The sequence below is a fragment of the Mustela putorius genome, unplaced genomic scaffold (assembly GCF_011764305.1).
Source record: "Mustela putorius furo isolate JIRA1106 unplaced genomic scaffold, ASM1176430v1.1 tig00000585_pilon_pilon_pilon, whole genome shotgun sequence".
In the NCBI taxonomy this organism is placed as follows: domain Eukaryota; kingdom Metazoa; phylum Chordata; class Mammalia; order Carnivora; family Mustelidae; genus Mustela; species Mustela putorius.
In genome coordinates, this window is record NW_025421424.1 from 7,812,089 (window position 1) to 7,833,817 (window position 21,729).

General features: G+C 37.6%; 1 protein-coding gene across 13 annotated transcripts in view; it reads left to right on the forward strand.

Moving 5' to 3' along the window:
- Positions 1-21,729, forward strand: part of PHTF1 (putative homeodomain transcription factor 1) — a 66,648-nt gene that overhangs the window by 38,408 nt on the left and 6,511 nt on the right. For 7 of the 13 annotated variants that reach the window (XR_006607287.1, XR_006607278.1, XR_006607283.1 and 4 more), the window contains 5 exons: positions 710-805; positions 1,451-1,576; positions 2,098-2,229; positions 9,678-9,748; positions 20,237-20,348. Coding sequence is in view for 1 of the 13 variants with exons in the window: in XM_004769833.3 (XP_004769890.1) it covers positions 710-805; positions 1,451-1,576; positions 2,098-2,118 (243 nt within the window). In the remaining 12 variants the exon portion in view is untranslated. Of the gene's footprint in view, positions 1-709; positions 806-1,450; positions 1,577-2,097; positions 2,624-9,677; positions 9,749-20,236; positions 20,349-21,729 lie in introns of those variants that run through there. The other 6 variants (XR_006607280.1, XR_006607284.1, XR_001176062.2 and 3 more) reach the window with 5 other exon arrangements.

Sequence of the window (21,729 nt, forward strand, 5' to 3'; positions counted from 1 at the left end):
ATGACATATTCCACATCAAATATTAAGATCTCTGTAGTACTTGTCATTTAAGCATGTTTAATAAACTTCTTGAATTTCTTCTCTATCAGCTGTAGAATACATTCAGTGTTTCGAAAATGCTTGCTCTTTAGTACGTGACTGGATTTTAAGACTGGGAAATGTTTCTTATAAATACAGAGTAGTATAAAGGGGTTTTGTTTGTTTAATTTTGATTTCATGTTTATCCATAAGTTATAAATAAAAACATTTGGTATCATTAGATTTTCTTTTTTTGCCTTAGAATTATAGTGGGGAATATTTCCTAGCAGAGAAAAGATAAGGAAATATAGCAAGTGAAAAGCAGCAGCTATCTTCCTACCTCTCATTTGTGTTTCCCAAGGATGTTAGTTTATGTGGGAGACACCAAAAAGAGTAAGACAGAGCTTTTGAACTGAAGGAATTCATATGTTAATTGTTGTGTTATAATTAGTATTACACTTTTTGTTTATATATCTATACATATATATCTATATATACATACATTCTTTGCCAGATGTGACTGACTGGGGTGGGGTGTAGGGCATGTGACATATGTATTCTGTAGAAATAACTGCAGGAATTTCAAAATGTATTTTATTTGAATATATTACTCTCAAATCTTCCAGACTTAATGCAGTATGTATATATCTTTTTTTGTGAGATTTGCCTTAATATTTCCTTTTTCTCTTAGATTAATTTATATCTTAAGATGGAGAAAAAGCCGAATAAGAAAGAACAGCTTACTCTAGTAAATAATGTATTAAAGCTGTCTACCAAGTTATTGAAAGTAAGTAATATCCCGTGATACACTTTTACTAGCACTTAAATCAATGTTTTACTTACTGGAGGAGACTGTAGGAATAGGTAGATGTCAGGCTGTGTACATTCAAAATACCAACTTGATAGTTTGGGGTTAATGACTACATAGAAAAAAATTTCTCATCTCATTACCCAGGTTCAGGTGATTGCTGACATCTGTCACATTTTTCAAATAAACATTTCTTTTTTTTTTTTTTAAGATTTTATTTTTTATTTATTTGACAGAGATCACAAGTGGGCAGAGAGGCAGGCAGAGAGAGAGAGAGGAGGAAGCAGGCTCCCGCTGAGCAGAGAGCCTGATATGGGGCTCGACCCAGGACCCTGGGATCATGACCTGAGCCAAAGGCAGAGGCTTAACCCACTGAGCCACCCAGGCGCCCCTGAACATTTCTTAAAAATCACAAATAACATACCACGCAAACCCACATTTAATCACGTAGCTAGTGGAGAAGTAGATGAGAGTCCATTAGAGGTTTTTTGAATGCAGCTATTGAACATGAAGGAAATGGCCTGACGCAGTCATCCCCACCCAAGACCTAAAACACAGCCCAGAAATCAGTGGCGGCCATCGAGAGGCCATGGATCTCATCTCCGTTCTTTCATGTTTTTATAGGAGTTGGACACACCATTTAGACTCTATGGACTGACAATGAATCCCTTAATCTACAATATCACACGAGTCGTTATCCTTTCTGCTGTCTCAGGTGTTATAAGTGATCTTCTAGGATTTAATATAAGAGTAAGTGAGACCAGTACTCTGTAGCATCTGCTTAGTCTTAAAAATGACCAAATATAATAATCCTTGCTTTTCACCCTGTGTGTGTGAGAGAGAGAGAGAGAGAGGGAGAGAAAGAGAGAGATTGGAATAAGAACTCTTGAGGTAAAATAGACATTTTGATGGTGGTACACAGGCTTCTTAGCTTAGGTTTCCTCATTTGACACGAGTGAAATAGACTGTGCTCTTGAATAGAACACAAAGTCAAGTTTGAATCTCATGTCAGTCTAATAGCATGGGCTGCGGGATGGCTGTCCTCTCATCTAGGGATGTACACAGTGGCAGAATGAATGAAAACCCAAGACCCACGAACTGCAGTGTGTCATTTTTGACTCTGGGAATTGTTCATGTTTCTCTATGGTGTTCTGTGGTTGCTATTGTTCTTCTTATGTAAAGGGTTCTTGGTTCATTATCATGTAAGTGGACTTGTAAACCCCAACTGTTGGTCTTCAAACTAACCAATTTTGGTGATTTTCTTTTCTTAGCTGTGGAAAATTAAGTCATAAGCTGAGCCATGTGCCTGGACTCTCCCCTTGCTGGCATCAGTACTGGCCCATTAAGGAAGGAGAGGACTTTCAGAAACCATGAGACACCTACCTGCTTGTTCACACACAGAGGTGCCCTCTGCTCTGCTTAATCTTACAAATGGTGTTTTCAGAGGAACAAATCCTTTACCAGCGCGGTGCACATGCCAAAAATTGTATTTTCATGGTTTTCAAACATTATGAATAGTCAGATCATGCGTTATGGTAAGGAGGACAACTTTCTAAGTTAGGAAATTGATTTTGGGCATTTCAGATTCAGAGCTGTGACACTTATATTTACTGCAAGTAGTCTTTTGGGTTACTGTGGTAGATGCCCAACGCATGCAAAAAATATCTTCTCTTGGAAATGGCAAATTCAGTACTTTTCTATTAAGTCTATACAATTGGCGATTTCTTTTCTCTAACAAAGAGATATCAAATTTAAACTATTTTAGGTTGAACCCAAATAAAGAATTTTCTTGGAGAATTTCAGTTTCTAGGCTTTTTTTTTTGTTGCTGTTGCAGAAAAAAAAAAAAAAACCTTTTAACCTGTGAGTTTCTGTTAACTGTGGAGAAAATTTTAATTCACTTACAGTTTTGAAGTTAATCCCCATAACTGCATAGTTTTTGGGGAAAGAGACATGCATATAATGTGCCGTGCAATTCAGCCAGAGATGTGTTAAGTGTATGTGTACTCATTCATGTCCGTCACACAACATGGTTTCCACATAAATCCTCTGAGCTGTTGCCTATCACAGTGCTAAGTAAGGCATGGATAGTTCATTGTATGACTCAAGATACCCAACCCTCGGTTTACTTTCAGTTCCTTAGTGTCTATACTCAGCCAAGTTATGCTTTTGATGATTTGGGTTCTCTCATCATCATTCCCTGTTACACACACATGCATATACGTATGTTAATGAAAACTCTCGTAACCTACATACAATTCTTGCTCTTTAAGCTCTCTGCTTCGAAGAATCTCTTGAAGCAAATTGAAAGTCTGAACATTTTAATGATAAGATTGTATGAATTTTTATTTTATCTTATTTTGTTGAAATAGAATTAATCTACAGTGTTATATTATTTTTAGGCCTACAAGATGATGTTTCAACAATTCTATATTCTAGTCAGTGCTCATTACATGATAAGCGTACTTTTATTCCCCTTCATTTTGTGAATTTTTAGAAGGAAATAATTTAGAAACTTAGGTATTATCCATAAAGTATGTACCCACACAAAATCAGTGTATCAATTATATGTATCCTAATGTGCAGGAAGATTTCTGAAGTTTAAAGATGAATTTTCCAAGAGTCCAGGGATTGAGGTCAGACCTATCTGGGTTCATGCCCTTGGCTCTGCAATTTACTGGCTTCATAATCTAAGGCAAATTACTTAACCTCTGTGCATCTGTTAAATGGGAATAACTACTACCTAATAGAGTTTTTAAGGTTGAATGCAATTATCATGGAAGGCACTTAGCATATAGTGCGCAGCCCTTTGTAAATCCACAACAAACATTTGTTGTTACTAATTAAGACCTTTAAAAAATCTTTCACCAGTAGATTCCTAACTGTGAACATAGAAAAGTAGGTTAGCAAAGTTGCTGAACTAGGAGGGATTACTAAAAATTTGCAGCCATTTTTAAATGCTGCATGAGAGTTATAATTTCTTTTAAATATACAGCCCCAATATAGTGATTTGCCTGTAGAAGCAACTCTTCTGTAAAGGCACTTCAGGATCTCATCAGATGACTCCAAGAAATCATGCTTTTACTATTTTCCATAAGCAACAATAGCAACTGTGTCCATACAAGACTGAGCTCAGTGCAAATTTCAGATGAACAAAGCTCATGCCTGTAGCTTTTTCTGCTACAAAAAAGTGCTGTTTGGTTTTTATCTGCAGCTTTTACCCGGTGAACTGTTTAGTTTAAATGCAGCATTTAGAATAGTTTACTCTTATAGGTTGTTTCAGTTACAGGTCTGATAGTGTATAATTGGTTTAAATTATTTTTTCAGGTGGGTAAAATTATATAGAAGTACAGTTGCTCATGTTGGAAACAGGAATCATTCTTGATTCCTTCCTCTTCCTTCAGCCTCACATCCAGGCACCAAGTCTTTGAATAACTATCTTCTAGATATTTTTCTAATCAGCCCACTGTTCTCCATACCCACTTCTACGACCCCAGTCAATGTCAGCATTCATTGTTTTGGGGAACAAGTTTATGCTGCCTTTGCTCTTACATATGTATGACCCCTTGTCCCCCTAGCCCAGTCTGTTCTTTACAGAAAGCTAATGTGTCTTCCTGAAAATGCAGGTCTCATCATTTAGAATCTATTAGTTGCTTACAATTACTTTGAAGATAAAAATCCAAAATCCTTTTAGCAAGGTGTACAGGCCCACCTTGTTGAGAAAGATTTTTTGAATCTGTACTTGAAAGATATCTTTGCTGGGTCTAAAACTAGTTTTAAAGGTGTTGCTCCACTGCCTTCTGAACTGCGTTGTTTCTGGTGAGAAGTCTGCTGTCGTTCTTATCTTTTTAAATCTCTGCTGCTTTTAAGATTTTTTAATCATCAAATTTGTACATTGGTGTAGTGTTCTTCATGATTTTTGTGCTTGGAGTTAGTTGCACTTATTGGACTTGTGGATTTATATAGTTTATTTTTGGCTGTTAGCTAACATTTTTTCCTAAAAAAGGCTAACAGCATTTTTTAAGGAAAATTTCCTAAAATAAGTTTTCTTTACCCCACTCTCTCCTACCTCCTTCTGGGACTCCAATTTACATGTATGTTAGTCTGCTCAAAGTTGTCCCACAGCATACTGATGTTTTTGTATATTTCCCGTCTTCTTTCTCTGCGTTGAATTTTGGATAATTTCTGTTGCCGTGCCTTCAAGTTCACCAACTTATTCTTTTGCACTAATTTGCTGTTAACCATAAGTAATGTATTTTTGCTTGTGGAAATATGATTTTTAAAAAATCTTTCATGTCTCTCCTTAATATACTATTTCTTTTCTCTACCTTGTTTAACACAATGAATGTATTTACCATAGGAATAGTAAATAAGGACATTAAAAGAGTTAACATCTGTGTTATTTTGGGGTTTGTTTTTAATGCTTGATTTTTCTTGTTTTGGATAATATTTTCCTGCTACTTTGCATGCCTGGTAATTTTTAAATTGAATGTGAGTTTTATGCTGTTGGATGTTGGGTTTTTGTGTACATATGTGTATTCTTTTAAATCTTCTTGAGCTTTGTTTTGGAGTACAGTCAAGTTACTCAGAAACAGTTTGATCATTTCAAGTCTTGCTTTGAAGCAGCCTGTAGTCAGGGCTCCTTTTCTCCCCTACTGAAGCAATAGCCTCCCGAGTATTCAACCCAATGTCCTGTTTATTATATGAGGTTTCTCCAGTTGGACCGTGGGAACACAAACTATTCCCAGCTCAGAATTTCTCTGCCATTTCTTTTTGGTAGTTCTTTCCCTGTTGTTTGGTATTTCCCAACAACTAGTATTGTGCTGATCAGTACTTACCTAAGGACTTGAAAGAAATCTTCTACATGTTTTTTTGGAACTGTCCTCTCTATGCAGCTGTCTTCTTTCCTGTACTCTGTTTTGCAAATTCCAGCTGTGTTGATCTTTCCAAATTCTTAACTTTGTCTCCTCAACACAGCAAGACTGCTTGGTTCAGTTTGGGTTCCCCCTTCCTGAACTGCAGCCTAGAAATGGCATCTAAGCAGTAATCTGGGGTAGTCATGGGGCTCAATTCATTTAATTCCTTTTTCCTATACTCTCTATTATCCAAGATTTAAAACCTGTTTTTTATATATGTTTTTCCTTTTTTCATTGTTGTTGTTTAAGGTGGGAGAATAAATGTCTCTCCCACCTTGGCAAATTGAACAAAGTTTACTCAGTTGCTTAGGGTTTTTTCTTGGGGCTCCTCTCTTTTGTGTCAGTGCTACATTTCCTCTGCTACTAGGTTTAAGCCTCCTTCACTTTCACCTGAATTACATGCTGAGCCTTTCCATTCTTTCCTCCTACAGTTAGTTCTCCACAGCCACATGAACGAGCTTAAAAATATGGAAACTGTATACCTAGATCATTCCTACTAAAGCCCTTGCTGGCTTTCCCTGTGGTGGTCTCCAAGGTCCTTCATTATTAGGCTTGCCTCTGTTTCCAGCTTCACTCCTCAATACCGTATAATCACCCTGGCTTCCCTCTGTTCCTCCATTACACTAAGTTCTTTCTCATATCAGATTTGTGTCCACCATACATTTTCTTCTGTTCTCCCCTGAATGGCTGCTCAGTTGTTTGTTTCTCTGATGACCTGAAAGTAGTTCCCTGTCTCTCCTTGTCAGTTATATGGCCCTATTCATTTCCTTCAGGCCACTTAACACAATCTGACCATCTTGTTTTTTTTTTTAATTTTTACTGCAGAGAAGTCCTTTATTTCCTTTTTAAAAATTACTTGCTTTTAATTGAAGTATAGTTGTTATGCAATATTACATTAGTTTCAGGTGTATAATATAGTAACTTGGCATTTACATACATTATAAAATGCTCACCATAGTAAGTATAGTTACCGTCTGTCACCATACAAAATTATTACAATATTATTGGCTGCATTCACCATGCTGTACTTACACCCCATTTTATTTACAATAAATTAAAATCTTACTTATTTTATAACTGGAATTTTGTTACTCTTAATTCCCTTTGCCTATTTCACTTATCTTCTAATTCCCCTTCCTTCTTGCAGCCACCACTTTGTTCTCTGGATTTAGGAGTCCGTTTTCTATTTTGTTTGTTTGGTCTTTTAGATTTCACGTATAGGTGAAATCATTTGGTATTTGTGTTTCTCTGTCTTATTTCACCTCGCATAACACCTTTTAGGTCTATCCATGTCACAAATGGCAGGATTTCATTCTTTTTTATGGCTAAGTAATATTCTAGAGTATGTCTGTGTGTGTGTGTTTGTGTACGCAATGTCTTCTTTATTCATTCATCTGTCCATTCTTAAGTTCCTTCCACATCTTGGCTATTGTAAATAATGCTGTAAGAAACATAGGGAAGCGGGGCGCCTGGGTGGCTCAGTGGGTTGGGCCGCTGCCTTCGGCTCAGGTCATGATCTCAGGGTCCTGGGATCGAATCCCGCATCGGGCTCTCTGCTCAGCAGGGAGCCTGCTTCCTCCTCTCTCTCTCTCTCTCTCTGCCTGCCTCTCTGCCTACTTGTGATCTCTCTCTGTCAAATAAAAAAAAAAAAAGAAAAAAAATCTTTAAAAAAAAAAAAACATAGGGAAGCATATATCTTTTCAAATTAATGTTTTTGTTTTGTTTGGGCAAGTACCCAGGAGAGAATTAACATTCACATTAACTAGATCGTATGTTATTTGTCTTTTTAATTTTTTGAGGAACCTCCATGCTGTTTTCCAAAGTGGCTGCACCAAATGTACATTCCCAACAATAGACCAGCAGTACAAGAGGGTCCCCTTTTATCTATGTCCTTGCCAACACTTGTTATTTCTTATGTTTTTGATACTAGCCATTCTGACAGATGTCAGGTGATATCTCACTATGGTTTTGATTTGCATTTTCCTGATGATTAGATGATGAGGTTCTTTTCATGTGTCAGTCATCTGTATGTCTTTTTTATTGTGGGAAAAACATCTATTCAGATTCTCCGTCCATTTTTAAATTCCATTGTTTGTTTTTTTTGACATTGAGTTGTATGGGTTTTTAAATATATTTTGGATGTTAATCCTTACTAAGTATATTATTTGCAAATATCTTCTCCCATTCTGTAGAATGTTTTTTGTTTTGTTGTTCGTTTTCTTTGTTGGAAAAAGCTTTTTATTTTGATATAGTCCCACTTGTTTATTTTTGCTTTTGTTGCCCTTGTCTGAGGAGATATATTCGAAACAATACTGTTAGGTTAATCTTTAAGAGTATTACTTGCTTATATTTTCTTTTAGGAATTTTACTCTTTCAGCTCTTGCATTTAGGGCTTTTATCAATTTTATTTTTGTGGATAGTATAGGAAAATGGTCTGGTTTCATTCTTTTGTGTGTAGCTGTCCAGTTTTCCCAGTACCATTCATTTAAGAGACTATCTTTTTCCTGTTGTGTATTCTTGCCTCCTTTGTTGTAGATTAATTGACCATGTAAGTACAGTTTATTTTGGGGCTCTCTATTCTGTTCCATCGATCTGTGTCTATTTGTGTCAGTTCCATACTGTTTTCATGACTATAGCTCTGTATTATAGTTTGAAATCTAATATTGTGATTATTGTGATACCTCCAGCTTTGTTGTTCTTTCTCTCTCTTTTTTTTTTTTTAAAGATTTTATTTATTTTTTTGACAGAGATCAGCAATCACAAGTAGGCAGAGAGGCAGGCAGAGAGAGAGGAGAAAACAGGCTCCCTGCTGAGTGGAGAGCCCGATGTGGGGCTCGATCCCAGGACCTTGGGATCATGACCTGAGCGGAAGACAGAGGCTTTAAACCCACTGAGCTACCCAGGCACCCCTGTTCTTCTTTCTCAAGATTGTTTTCACTCTTTGGGGACTTTTGGAGTTCCACACCAATTTTAGGATTATTCGTTCTAGTTCTATGAAAAATGCTTTTAATATTTTGATAGGGATTGCCCTGAACCTATAGATTGCTTTGGGTAGTATTGGACATTTTAACAATATTAATTCTTCCAATATGTGAGCATGGCATATCTTTTCATTTGTATCATCTTCAATTTCTTTAATAATGTCTTATAGTTTTCAGAGTACAGACCTTTCACCTCCTTGGTTAAATTTATTCCTAAGTGTTTCATTGTTCTTGGTACTATTATAAATGAGATTGTTTTTGTAATTTCTCTTACAATTCATTGTTAGTGTATAGAAATGCAACATATTTCTGTATATTAATTTTGTGTCTTACAAATTCACTGAATTCATTTATTCTAAATTTCTGGTGGAGTCATGAGGATTTCTATATATATAGCATTATGTCATTTGCAAATAGTGACAGCTTTATTTCTTCCTTACCAATTGGATGCCTTTTATTTCTTTTTCTTGACTGATTACTGCATCTAGGGCTTCTAGTACTATGTTAAATAGAAGTGGTGAGTGTGGATATCCTTGTCTCATTTCTGATCTTAGAGGAGAAGCTTTCAGCTTTTTACCCTTGAGTATGATATTAGCTGTGGGTTTTTCATATATAGCCTTTATTTTACTGGGGTATGTTCCCTCTATCCCCACATTGTTGAGAGTTTTTATCATGAATGGATGCTGAATTTTATCAAATGCTTTTTCTACCATCCAGATTATCATATGATTTTTTAATCATTTTTGTTGACGTGATGTATCATGTGAGCTGATTTGTGGATATCGAACTATCCCTGCATACTTGAAATAAATCTCACTTGATCATGGTGAATAATCATTTTAATGTATTGTTGAATTCAGTTTTCTACTAGTTTGTTGAGGATTTTTGCATCGTGTTCATGAAGGATATTGGTTTGTAATTTTCTTTTTTCATAGTGTTTTTCTTTTTGGTATCAGGTTAATGCTGGCCTTGTAGAATGAATTTGGAAGCATTCCTTCTTCTTCAAGTTTTTTGGAAGAGTTGGAGGGTATGTATTAACTCTATTTTATATGTTTGGTAGAATTCACTTGTGAAGCCAGCTGGTTCTAGACTTTGCTTTGTTGGGAGATTTTTGATTACTGATTCAATTTATTATGAATAATTGGTCTGTTCAAATTATCTTTTTCTTCCCTTCTCAGTTTCGGAAGATTGTGTGTTTCTAGGTATTTACCTGTTTCTTCCAGGTTGTCCAACATGTTGGCATATAATTTTTTGTAGTAGTCTTTTGTAATGTTTTGTATTTCTGTGGTGTCAGTTGTAATTTCTTTTTCATTTTTGATTTTGGGTCCTCCTTTTTTCTTTATGAGTGTCTAGTGTTTTATCAGTTTTGTTCATCTTTTTAGAGAACTAGCTCTTAGTTTCATTGATCCTTTCTATTGTTTTCTTAGTCTCCATTTTTTCAACTCTGATCTTTATTATTTCCTTCCTTCTACTGACTTTAAGATTTGTTCTTCTGTTTCTATTTGTTTAGGTGTAAGATTAGATTGAGATTTTTCTTATTCCTTAAGGTAGGCCTGTGTTGCTATAAACTTTTCTCTTAGATGGAAGTGGGGTGTCCCCTAGTATTATTGCATTACTGTTAGTTTCTCCCTTTTTATCTATTAGTATTTGCTTCATATATTTAGGTACTCCTATGTTGGGTGCATATTTACAATTGTTATTAAGCCCACAAGTTTTTTTACATTATATAATGCCTTATTTGTCTCTTGTTATAGTTTTTGTTTTAAAGTCTATTTTTTCTGATATAAGTATTACTACCCAGCTTTTTTTGGATTCATTTGCATGGAGTATCTTTTTCCTTCTCTTCACTTTCAGTCTGTTTCTTTAGGTCTGAAGTGAGTCTCTTCTAGGCAACATATAGATGGGTCCCCCCCAACCCCCATCTATTCAGTCACCCTATGTCTTTTGACTAGAACATTTAATCCACATTTAAAGTAGTTATTGATAGGTATGTACTTATTGCCATTTGTTACTTGTTTTATTTATTTATTTTTGTGGTTTGTCCTGTTCTTCTTTTTTTGCTCCCTTCTCCTGTGATTTGACGATTTTCTTCAGTGTTAGCTTAGATTTCCTTCTCTTTATTTTTTTGTGTATTTATTAGGGGTTTTTGGTTTGTGGTTGCCATGAGGTTTATGTATAGCATCCTATGTATACAGGAGTCTATTTTAAGTTGATGTTTGCTTAAGTTCAAACACATTCTAAAAGTAATAAATTTATAACCCCTTCTCCATATTTTATGTATTTGGTGTTACATTTTACATCTTTTTATTTTGCGTATCCCTGAACTAATTATTGTAGATATAATTGATTTTACTACTTTTGTCTTTTACCTTCATACAAATTTTATAAGTGATTGATCTGCTACCTTTACTATGTGTTTGCTTTTGCCAGTATGAGTTTTAGTTTTCATAAATTTTTACTAAAGTTTTGGCTTTTCCACTTAAGTCCTTTTAACATTTCTTGTAAGACCAGTTAGTGGTGATAAACTTTTTTAACTTTTGTTTGGGAAAATTTATCTCTCCTTCAATTCTGAATGATGGCCCTTCTGGGTACAATATTGTTGGTTGAAGGTTTTTTCCTTTCAGCACTTTGAATATATCATGCTACCCGCTTTGGGAATGCAAAGTTCCTGCTAAAAAAATCAGATGACGACCTTGTGGGGTTTCTCTTGTAGGTAACTGGTTGCTTTTCTCTTGCTGCCAGTTTTTTTTTTTTTTTTCCTTTAAAAGGTTTTTAATTTAGTTTTCCAGTGGTCCTCACAAGTAGAGACTAATCTCCATTGCCTATTTAACCCATCCTCTCTCCCCTGGTAATCATCAGTTTGTCCTCTATAGTTAAGAGTCTGTTTCTTTGTTTGTCTCTTTTATTCCCCTCTTTGCTCATTTGTATTCATATGAGTGAAATAATATCAAATTTATCTTTTGGCTGAGCTATTCCATTTGGCATTATACACTTCAGCTCCATCAATGCCATTGCAAATGGCAAGATTTCATTCTTTATTTTTAATTTTTATTTATTTATTTGAGAGAGTGAGAGTGAGAAAGAGAGCATGAATAGGGGCGGGAGGTGGGAGAGGGAGGAACAAACTCTCCATCAAGCAGGCATCCTGGAATCATGACCTGAGCTGAAGGCAGATGTTTAACTGATTGAACCACCCATGTGCCCCAAGATTTCATTCTTTGTTATGGCTGAATAATATTCCATTGTATGTATGTATGTGTGTGTGTCTGTGTGTGTGTATACCACATCTTTTTTATCCATTCATAAATCTTGGCTTTTATACATAGTGCTGCTATAAACATTGGAGTGCATTTATCCCTTTGCATTAGTGTTTTGATTTTTTTTTAAGATTTTATTTATTTGAGAGAGAGAGAGAGTACAAGCTGGGGGAGGGAGAGTTGGAGAGGGACAAGTAGACTTCCAACTGAGTGGGGAGCCTGATGAAGGGCTTAATCCCAGGACCCTGAAATCATGACCTGAACTGAAGTCAGGTGTTTAACTGACTGAGCCACCCGGGCCCCCCAGTGTTTTGATATTCTTTGGGTAAATACCCAGTAGAGCAACTGCAACTGAGGTAGTTCTATTTTTAACTTTTTGAGGAATCTCCATCCTGTTTTCCAGAGTGGCTACACCAGTTTGCATTCCCAACTGTGCAACAAAGGTTCTTTTCCTCCACATCTCACCAATACCTCTTGTTTTTTGTGTTGTTGATTTTAGCCATTCTGAGGAGTTTGAGGTGATATCTCATTGTACTTTTGATTTGAATTTCCCTGATGATGAGTGATGTTGAGTGTCTTTTCATGTGTCTGTTGGCCATCTATATGTTTTCTTTGGAGAAGTGTCTGTTCATATTTTCTGCCCATTTTTAAATTGGATTATTTGTGTTCTAGGTGTTAGGTTTTATAAGTTCCTTATATATTTTGGATACTAACTCTTAATTGGCTCTATCATTTGCAAATATATTCTCCCATCTGTAGATTGCCTTTTAGGTTAATTGATTGTTTCCTTCACTGCGTAGAAGCTTTTTATTTCAATGAAGTCCCAATAGTTTATTTTTTTATCTTTTTATTTTTTTAATTTTAATTTTTTTTAATTTTTTAAATTTCTTTTCAGTGTACCAGAATTCATTGTTTATGCACAACACCCAGTGCTCCATGCAATACATGCCCTCCACAATACCCACCACCAGGCTCACCCAACTCCCCACCCCCTGCCAGCCTTCAAAACCCTCAGATTGTTTTTCAGAGTCCATAGTCTCTCATGGTTCATCTCCCCCTCCAATTTCCCTCAACTCCCTTCTCCTCTCCATCTCGCCATGTCCCCTGTGTTATTTCTTATGCTCCACAAATAAGTGAAACCATATGATAATTGACTCTCTCTGCTTGATTTATTTCACTCAGCATAATCTCTTTCAGGCCCGTCCATGTTGATGCAAAAGTTGGGTATTCATCCTTTCTGATGGGGACATAATACTCCATAGTGTTTATGGACCACATCTTCTTTACCCATTTGTCCGTTGAAGGACATCTTGGTTCTTTCCACAGTTTGGCAACCGTGGCCATTGCTGCTATGAACATTGGGGTACAAATGGCCCTTCTTTTCACTACATCTGTATCTTTGGGGTAAATACCCAGTAGTGCAATTGCAGGGTCATAGGGAAGCTCTATTTTTAATTTCTTAAGGAATCTCCACACTGTTTTCCCAAGTGGCTGCACCAACTTGCATTCCCACTAACAGTGTAATAGGGTTCCCCTTTCTCCACATCCTCTCCAACACACGTTGTTTACTGTCTTGTTAATTTTGGCCAATAGTTTATTTTTGCTTTTGTTTCCTTTACTTCAGGAGACACATCTAGAAAGATGTTGCTATAGCCAATGTTAAAGAGGTTACTGCCTGTGTTCTTCTAGGACTTTTTTGGTTTCAGATCTCACATTTAGGTCTTTAATCCATTTTGAATTTATTTTTGTATGATGTGAGTAAGCTGTCCGGTTTAATTCTTTTACATGTTGCTCTCTAGTTTTCCTAACACTGTTTGTTGAAGAGACTGTGCTTTTCCCATTGGATATTCTTTCCTGCCTTGTCACAGATTAATTGACCATATAATTGCATATAATTGTGGGTTTATTTCTGGGTTTTCTATTCTGTTCTGTTGATCTGTGTCTGTTTTTGTGCTAGTACCATATTGTTTCGATCATTACAGCTTTGTAATATATCTTGAAGTCCCGAATTATAATGCCTTCAGCTTAGCTTTTCCTTTTCAAGATTGCTTTGGCTATTTAGGGTCTTTTGTGGTTCCATATAAGTTTTAGGATTGTTTGTTCTAGTTCTGTAAAAAAAAAATGCTGTTTGTATTTTGACAGGGATTGCATTAAAAGTGTGCGTTGCTTTGGCTAGTAGATATTTTAACAATATTTGTTCTTTCAGTCCATAAACAGGGAATGTCTTTCCATTTCTTTGTGTATAAGTCTTGTACAGAGCACAAGTCTTTCACCTCTTAGATTATATTTATTCTTAAGTACATTATTATTTTGGGTGCAGTTGTAAATGCAAAAAAAAATTCTGCTGCTTTGTTATTGGCATATAGAAATTCAACAGATTTCTGTATGTGGATTTTGTATGCTGTGACTTTACTGCATTCATTATCAGTTCCAGCAGTTTTTTGGTGGAGTCTCTCAGGTTTTCTATGTTGAGTATCTTGTCATCTGCAAATAGTGGAAGTTTTACTTCCTTACTGATATGAATGCCTTTTGTTTCTTTTTGTTGTCTGAGTACAACAAGGCTATGACTTCTAGTACTGTATTGAATAAAAGTGGTGACAGTGGATATCCTTGTCTTGTTCCTGACCTTAGGGGGAAGGCTGTCAGTTTTCCCCCATTGAGTATGATATTAGCTGTGGGTTTTTCATATAAGGCCTTTCTTATGTTGAGGTATGTTCCCTCTGGACCTACTTTGTAGAGGGTTTTTTATCACGAGTAATGCTGGCCTTTGTGTTCAGATGCATGATATGATGTTGATCTTTTTGAATTTTTGCAGTTTCTTTTTTGGCCTAATATGTGTCCTGTTCTGGACAATGTTCCATGTGCACTTGAAAAGAATGTGTATTCTGCTGTTGTAGGGTGGAATGTTCTGAATATATCTGTTAAATCCACATGGTCCAGGGTATCATTCAAAGCCATTATTTCCTTGTTGATTTTCTGTTTAAATGATCTGTCCATTGATGTAAGTAGGGTGCTAACGTCCTCTACTATATTTGTAATATTATTGATTAGTTCCTTGAAGTTTTTTATTAACTATTTTATGTATTTGGGTGCTCCAGTGTGGGGTGCATAAATATCTACAGTTGTTACATCTTCTTGGTGAATTGTCCTGTTCATCATTATATAGTGCTTTTCTTTGTCTCTTGTTACAGTCTTTGTTTTAAAGTCTATTTTGTCCAATACAAGTATTGCTACTCAGGCTTTCTTTTGACATCCATTTGCATGAGAGATGTTTCTACAGACCCTGGCTTTCAATCTGCCGGTGACTAGATTTTAGTATATGTGCTGCCGAAGCGAGCACTGGTGACTTTAGATTTAAAATGAGTCTCTTAAAGGCAGAATATAGATGGGTCTTGTTTGTTTGTTTGTTTATTTGTTTGTTTGTTTTTAAAGATTTTATTTATTTATTTGACAGAGGGAGATCACAAGTAGGCAGAGAGGCAGGCAGAGAGAGAGAGGAGGAAGCAGGCTCCCCGCTGAGCAGAGAGCCCGATGCGGGACTCGATCCCAGGACCCTGAGATCATGACCTGAGCCGAAGGCAGCGGCTTAACCCACTGAGCCACCCAGGCGCCCCTGTTTGTTTGTTTTTAATCCATTCTGTCCCTCTGTGTCTTTTGATAGCAGTGTTGAATCCATTTACATTGGAAGTAATTATTGATAAATGTGTATTTATTGCCATTTTATTGCATTTTTGGGTTGTTTCTGAAGTTTTTCTCTGATCCTTTCTTGTATTTCTCCCTTTCATAGTTTGCTGGTTTTCTTTAGTGATATAGTGGGATTTCTTTCTCTTTATTTTGCATGTTTATTGATGGCTCTTTGATAAATGGTTACATTAGATTTGTATTTAACATCTGCATTTAGCAGTCTGTATTAAGTTGGTAGTTGTTTAAGTTGAAACTATCTTTATTCCCTGCCTCCCTGTAGTTTAGGTATATTGTATCAGATTTTACATCCTTTTATTTTGTGAGTTCCTTAACTGATCTTTTTATTGGAATGTTCATTTTGACTACTCTTGTGTGTTCTACCTTATACTCTCATTTCTTTCCTTTTCACTCAAACAGTCCCCTTTAATGTTTGTTGTAGAGCCGGTTTACTGGTCATGAACTCCTTTTGTTTGTCTGGGAAACTTTTTTTTTAAAAAGATTTTATTTATTTACTTGACAGATCACAACTAGGCAGAGGCAGGCAGAGAGTGGGGGAAGCAGGCTCCCTGCTGAGCAGAGCGGGGGGGGGGGCGGGGGGGCCCGGATCCCAGGAACCCAAGATCGTGACCTGAGCCGTAGGCAGAGGCTTTAACCCACTGAGCCACCCAGGCGCCCCGTCTGGAAAACTCTTTATCTCTCCTTCTATTCTGAAAGGTAGCCTTGCTGGATAGAGTATTCTTGGCTGCCAGTTTTCCCCATTCAGCACTTTGAATACATCATGCCATGTATTCCTGGCTTGGAAAGTGTCTGCTGAAAAATCCTGATAGCCTGATTTTTATTTTTTTATTTTTTTATTTATTTATTTTTTATTATTTTTTTTTTTTTAAGATTTTATTTATTTATTTGACAGAGAGAAATTACAAGTACATTGAGAGGCAGGCAGAGAGAGAGAGAAGGAAGCAGGCTCCCTGCTGAGCAGAGAGCCCGATGCGGGACTCGATCCCAGGACCCTGAGATCATGACCTGAGCCGAAGGCAGCGGCTTAACCCACTGAGCCACCCAGGCGCCCCCTGATTTTTATTTTTATGTGAGTTTTAACTGATAGCCTTATGAGGTTTCCCTTGTAAGTTATTGACTTCTTTTGTCTTGCTGCTTTTAATATTTTTTATTACTCTATTTTGTTATTTTAATTACATTATGTCTTGGTGTGGATCTGCTTTTGTTGATTTTGTTGGGGGTTCTCTGTGCCTCCTGGATCTAGATATCTGTTTCCATTCCAGATTAGGAAAGTTTTAAGCTATCCTTTAAATAAAATCTTTGATCTCTTTTTTTTCCTCTCTTCTTCTGGGATTCCTACAATACAAATGTTAGGTTTGATGGAGTCACTGAGTTCCCTAAGTTATTCTCATTTTGCATGGTTCTCTCCTTGTTCAGCTTGATTACTTTCCATTACTCTGTATTCTAGGTCATCAATTTGTTTCTCTGTTTCTTCCATCTTGCTGTTCACTCCATCAAGCGTTTTCTCACCCTGTTTATTAGGCCCTTTAACTCTGGTATATTACTCCTCCTCTCTGTTAATAGTCTCACTGATGTCCTGTACTCTTTTCTCAAGTCCAGCAAGTATCTTTCTGATCATTGGTTTAAATTCTCCATCAGTCATGTTACTTATGTGTGTTTTGCTTGTATCTCAGGTCATGGCCTTATCTGTTCTTTCATTTGGAATAAATTCCTCTGTCTTCGCATTTTATCTAAGTCTTCGGGTCTGTTTCTCTGTGTTAGGAATGACAGCTACATCACCTGTTCTTGAGGGTAATGGCTTTACGAAGAAGAGGTCCTGTCGTGCCCTCCAGTGTATTGTACCATTTCCCCAGAGCCTGGCACTTCTGGGACTGTCTTTAATGTGTGCTGTGTATGCTCTGTTATTGTGTCATGGCCACTCTGTCCTTCAGGCCAGTCACCTGCAGTGGCTCTCTTAGGCTAATTATGGGCAGTATTGGACCCTGGCCTGAATATGGTGAGTTTTAACTAGCTAAGCTCTGGTCTGCTTCTGAAATGAGAACTGTTGTCACAGCCACTAGAACTCTACAAAACTCCCAGAGTGTGAGTTTTGTGGTGGGCAGGGTTTGGGCCAGTGTTCTGAGGGAGGGGGCCTGCGGTGCTGTGACTGAGGGAAGCTGATTGGGATGAACAGTTCCACCAAAGCGTGGGGGTGGGGCAGAGCTTGGTCTAGGCAGGGGGGTAGTGAGTGTTGGCACTGTACTGGGTCCTGCAGATGGCCCTATGCTTAAGGTGAGGTGTGGGGGAGAGAAATGGTACCCAAAGTGCCTTTGTTCCCAGAGGGATCTCTCCACGAATGCTGCCTCTCTGGGACACACTCCAAAGTGAGCAACTAACCTCCCCACTGTGTGCCCCAGGTGCTCTGCAGATCACTGGGTCCACATTGCATGTCCATTGGCTGTTTGCCCTGGCTTTTCTCCAAGAGCAGCCCAATGTTCTCTGAGGTCTCCCTGAGCCAAGCACGCAACCTTGAAAACTCCAGGCTCTAAGCCCCACTGGTGGTAAGACCAGACAAAATGTGGGCCCTCTCATTCCCAAGCCAGTTGCTATGGGAATTCATTTTCCCCATGTTCTCCCCTACGTGCCAGTTTGTCTCTTGCCCTTCTGTGTGCCCGTGGCAGCCACGATCAGTTTCTCTCCCAAGCTACCTCTCTACCTTCTTCAATGTGGCCTCTTCTCTACCTTTAGTTGTGGTTTGTTCTGTCAGTCTCCAGTTTGATTTCTGGAGTTTGATTTTCTTCATTTAAGATGATATGGTAATTATCTAGTTGTAGTCATGGGTGAGCCTAGGGTCCTCCTACTCCACCACCATTTTCCCCTCCTCTCTTGCTGCTTTTAAGATTTAGCTCTCTTTAATTTTTGACATTTTAATTATTTGTCTTGCTGTGGACCTCTTTGTGTTCAGTAGTTTGGGACACTCTATGCTTCCTGGAACTGGATGTGTTTCCTTCCCCAGGTTAGGGAAGTTTGCAGGTACTATTTTTTTAAGTTCTGCTCCTTTCTCTCTCTCCTTCTGGGACTCTTATAATGGAAGGGCCCTTTAAAGAGCAAAGTTCTAGTTTCCTATAGCCCTTTGGCTTTCCCCTAGTTCAGCCCTGCTGATTTTCAAAGTCCCTAGAGTTTCAAAGAAAGAGTTATGGGGAGGGGGGTGGAGGGTGGTGTGTGTGGCCCATCTTCCCTGAACAAATCCCCAGGGCTGGGGCAGGAGTGCCCGATGTGGGGTTTGAACCCTTCCCTCCCCAAGGAAGACATCTGTACATGTACTGTTCCTCCCACCTGCCAAGCATTTGGCTCCTTACTTGCCCCTCCTGCCCTTCTCAATGTGGCTTTTTCTCGGTATCTTCAGCAGCGGAAGAGATTTTTGCTAGTCGTCAGGTCATTCTCCAAGTGAGTTGCGCTATATGTAGTTGCAGCCTTGGTGTGTACGTGGAAGGGATGATCTTCCTATTCTGCAGGTTCCCCTCTCTTATTTTTTGCCTAGTTGTTTCTAACCCCCCTCCTCTCCCCACCACTAGAATATGAACCCCTTCGGGTGGGAATTTTTGTCTCCTCTTTAGGTCCCCAGAATGCAAAACAGTACCTGACCCCACAATAGGTCCTCAATATAAATAGAATGTATGTGTAGAATGAATGGGTACACCTCGAGGAATTTAACGTTCATGCAACTTTTTTTCTGTTAGGATGGAAGGGTTGTACTACTTCATGGTTCAGGAGAACCCTCAGTGCTTTCATTTCTCTCTGTATAATTTCTAGGAACTTGGGCTTTTATTTATTTTTTTTAAGATTTTATTTATTTTAGAGATAGCATGTGCGAATAGGGGAAGGAGCAGCGGGAGAAGGACAAGCAGACTCCGTTCTGAGAGCAGAGCCTGATGCAGGGCCCAAACCCACAACCCCGAGATCACAGGTCGAAATCAAGAGTCGGATGCTCAACTGACTGAGCCACCCAGGTGCCCTGGAACTTGGGATTTTGTTTTGATCCCCAAAAAGAGTGAGCTATAATATACTTCAGTAAGATTTAGCTGTTACCGAGAAACAAAACCAAGATGTAAAAACAGGGCTAGATTAGACCATTTATACATTTAATTGGAATAGTAATAATTATTGAAGGTTAAGAGAAATACCTGTTCACTTAATAATTTGTATCAGGAAAAATTATCCCTTTTAAAATTGGTATATAGGTACAACCTGAAATTTCCTAAATATGTATAATATTATAGCTAATGTATAATATAAGTCAAATATTTTGTATAGTTGAATAACTAAACACTTGTCTAACTAGCATATGGTTTCCTGACTTTCAAAGACATGTAGAAAAATTCTAAATACCACAGAGTATTTGCATTAATTATTCACTTTTGAAATGTTTTAGATTTACACACTCATAGTGGGCTAAGTGGGTCTGACTCCCAATATGGCATAGGAGTTGGGATTATGGAGAAGTTCATCAAAGTTAATCTCATGTATACAGGTATTGACTAGTTTAATCATTTAAAGTAATCCTTTGCTTCTTGCAGTGATTGGTGTCCATCTTGAATAAGGAAGTTTGAATTTCACAAATGTGCAATAATTGCATACCTTCCCTGCAGCATGCCTGAGCATATAAACTGTAGTAAGGTATTATTCAAGGTAACAAATGATTGTTTATTAAGGACAAAATAAGCCTCTAGATTTGTGTATTTGCTAATAATAGTTCTGCTTGGCTTTACTGCAAACACTGTGAAACAGTGTTTCACTGTCTGAAATAGACAAATTCCCAAAGGATTCTCTGTCAAAATCATAGGTTTAGACTAAGTTAAAGCACTTGGCTATGTTTTCATATTTTTAGTGTAGATGAGAAAGATTCGGAGTTCTCTAGTGGCGAGAATCACGCTCTCCCCATGAGGTTGTCTTGCACAGCAACAATGAAGACTGATCCAAGTTAGTGGCTCTCTTAAACTAATTCAGTTAACTAAAGCAGAGATTACAGACTTCATGTAATAATTACGGCATGCTTTAAACAAGTCGTTGTATTGCTGATAAACCTTGAGAGCATGACCAGTGAAGAGCTGCCTGAATAAAACAGCCTGTTATGTTTAACACACGCATATAGTTCTTAGGCATTGGAGCATGACACAATGATGTAAAAAGTTGCTCTGATATAGTCTTCATTCTAGAGCGAAACGTCACATTTTGTGCAAAAGTCTGTTTTTATACCAGTTACCAGTGTTCTGCAGGAGCAACCTATGGACTGAGCTTCAGCTTAAACACATCTTTGTAGAGGTCGTTAGACTGTTACACAGTTTAAATAATTTGAAGTTTCCTTGCTTTTCTAAACCACACTCTTTGAATGTGGGACATACTATGAAATTCTTCATTTGGGCATGTGTTTAAAAGCATCTGGCTTTTCCTACGTGGGAATATCTATTTAAAGGGAAAACCCAAGATATTGTCATGTAGAAATAAAAAGCCAAATGCTTTTGCGTCTGAGACTTCTACTTGGTTTATACACAGTTTGATGTAACTAGGATCTCAGTATCTCACTGGTAGCAAGACAATGCACTAGCGTCCCAGAACTCCATGAGAAGACAGGTCCACCCAAACTATTTTGGTGCCACTTCCTACAGCCTTTGCCATGGCATGCAGCTCCACTGTGGGGCTCGGGTTTCACTTTTAGTGTGAGTTCATGCAATGGTAGGACTTTATGTTTACCTGCAAGAGTAAAATAACCATGGGCGTAAAATAGGTTTTGGGCATCAATCACACCAAAAATTAAATGAAACCCAAGTCAAAACACTTCATTCTGAAAGTAAGTGAAATGACTTACTGCTGAAATGTCACAGTCTGATGAAAAATTTTCGTGACCTTACTGGACTTACACTACTCTATCCATTAGCAAGATCTACTCGCTGAACTTCCCATAGGACAAGTCCTTTTCTCTCTTGACAGGGTAGGGAAAGATTTTGGAGGGGTAGCGAATTATTTATGCAAAGCTATTTTCTTTACAATGAACAGGCATAATGATAATTTC